We start from the raw sequence: 1,801 nt of genomic DNA on the forward strand, positions 1-1,801 counted from the left end.
ATTATTAAATCAAATAAGAAAAGATTCTTTTTATGATATCTTTAATTTTTTAATTAAGTTTGTTTTTCTTATAACTAATTTTAAAATTTAAAAAAATATAGTTTCACCGCTCCTTTTATTTTTATTTTATATATCATGTAAAATATTTTAAAGAACAAATTTATGTCGATTTTTTAGATAGTTGTATTAAGTAGAATGGAAAGATATATCTGTTAGTATTCGTATATATTTGCAAAATCAGACATCTGTATTTTTCTGGAACAAAACAAATCAAAAAATTTCATATTCATAACATATGAAACAATTAACAAATACCTAATACTACAAAAAATCCGGATATCGAATCTGTGTCTCACCCTAGTAAACAATACGCATGAATCAAATAGGAACAAGTCCTCGAAGTCAGGTCAAGTTTATTAACAATAACTAAAAACCCATAAATCACAATACATCGATATCGATAGGTACAAACAATACTTAGAAAAGGAACAAATATGTATTGAATCGAAAAATGATTATTATTATTTTTACAATCTGAAAATGATTAGGAAACAAGGCAACACCGCTCGTGTATCAAAGACATATAACTCACCATCACGACCAGCTACTGAGTCCGACCCGAACCCGATTCTATTAGCAACCTGACCCGCTATCACCCGACACATCAGCATCGCCCTCCTTCCTCCGCCACCTCCGCCGCTCGCATGCGCTTCACCGCTACTTGAAAAAGTACACACAGCCTGACCTTTCCCGCCGGCAAAAGCCCACGCGCCGCCGTTAACCCCGTCAGGGAGTGGATAAAACCTCATCATCTCGTTACCGTCAGCCAAGCACCGTACGTCTTCTTCACAAGTACCGTCTCCATCCCCGTTTACACCCGCACGTGACTTCACAACCTCTCTGTACTCCTCGAACCGGGTCACAGTTCTTGACCCGTTTTCCACTTTGTAAATCACCTCAACCCGACCCGGAAACTCCTCGGGGCTCCAGCTAGACTGGAATATAATCTCCACTACGTTTCTTGACGGGTGGCCACTGGGCAGCTCGGTCAGCGCGTCGGATGTTCGGGCAGATTTGCTCCGTCGGGTCCGGGTAGGCGGGTTAAGCTCCGGTTCAGTTCGACATGACTTCAAACGCCTTAACTTCGGGTCGCTTTTCTTACCTATTCTTGTGTCGATCACGTCTTTGCTACAATGTGAGCTCTTTCTACAACTGTAACGGTTAAAGTCGTAGACATCATCGAAAGCCTTTGATTTGCAATGTAATGACGTGAACTTGATCCACCCTTTTGGCATGTTCAGGTATCGGATCCGGATGCTTAATCGCTCCAGGTAAGTCTCGTTTCTCTCTCTCTTTCCATAAGTTTTATCCGCGAAGAACAAGAGATGCCGCGAGCGTTGTTTTATTCAGAACGCTTGCATGTACAGTTTTACTCCTTACCCTTGCTCATGGGCCTGGCCCATTTAACGTGGGTTTAATTTCTTCCGCATATTATCATAATCGATAATCAATACGAGAATATTTGTTTTGACTTCTGATTTGACCGACTTCATCCATATGTTTTCTGATTTTGAGATTTAAATTAGTGTGTGGTTTTGTTGTTGTTGTTTGTATGTGTGTACATATGTGTTTCTGAGTTGGATGATAAGCATTTACTTTTTTTTATTTTTCATTAAAAGTTACTACTCCTTGAAGAAGGAATTTAATTTATGAGTGAAGGAGGCAGAGTGATAAAAGAAGTTAGGTGAAAGAAGAAGAGAGTTGTTTTCATTCAATGAGGAAAGCAAATTTGACGATGTGT

At 39.2% G+C, this 1,801-nt stretch overlaps 1 protein-coding gene across 1 annotated transcript; it reads right to left on the bottom strand.

Moving 5' to 3' along the window:
• Positions 1-499: 499 nt before the first annotated feature.
• On the bottom strand, positions 500-1,574 carry LOC108821347 (uncharacterized). The gene has a single exon (XM_018594389.2). It carries the CDS (start codon positions 1,293-1,295, stop codon positions 528-530), a length of 768 nt encoding a protein of 255 aa, XP_018449891.1. The 5' UTR covers positions 1,296-1,574; the 3' UTR covers positions 500-527.
• Positions 1,575-1,801: the final 227 nt, after the last annotated feature.

The sequence above is a fragment of the Raphanus sativus genome, chromosome 8 (assembly GCF_000801105.2).
Source record: "Raphanus sativus cultivar WK10039 chromosome 8, ASM80110v3, whole genome shotgun sequence".
Taxonomy (NCBI): Eukaryota; Viridiplantae; Streptophyta; class Magnoliopsida; order Brassicales; family Brassicaceae; genus Raphanus; species Raphanus sativus.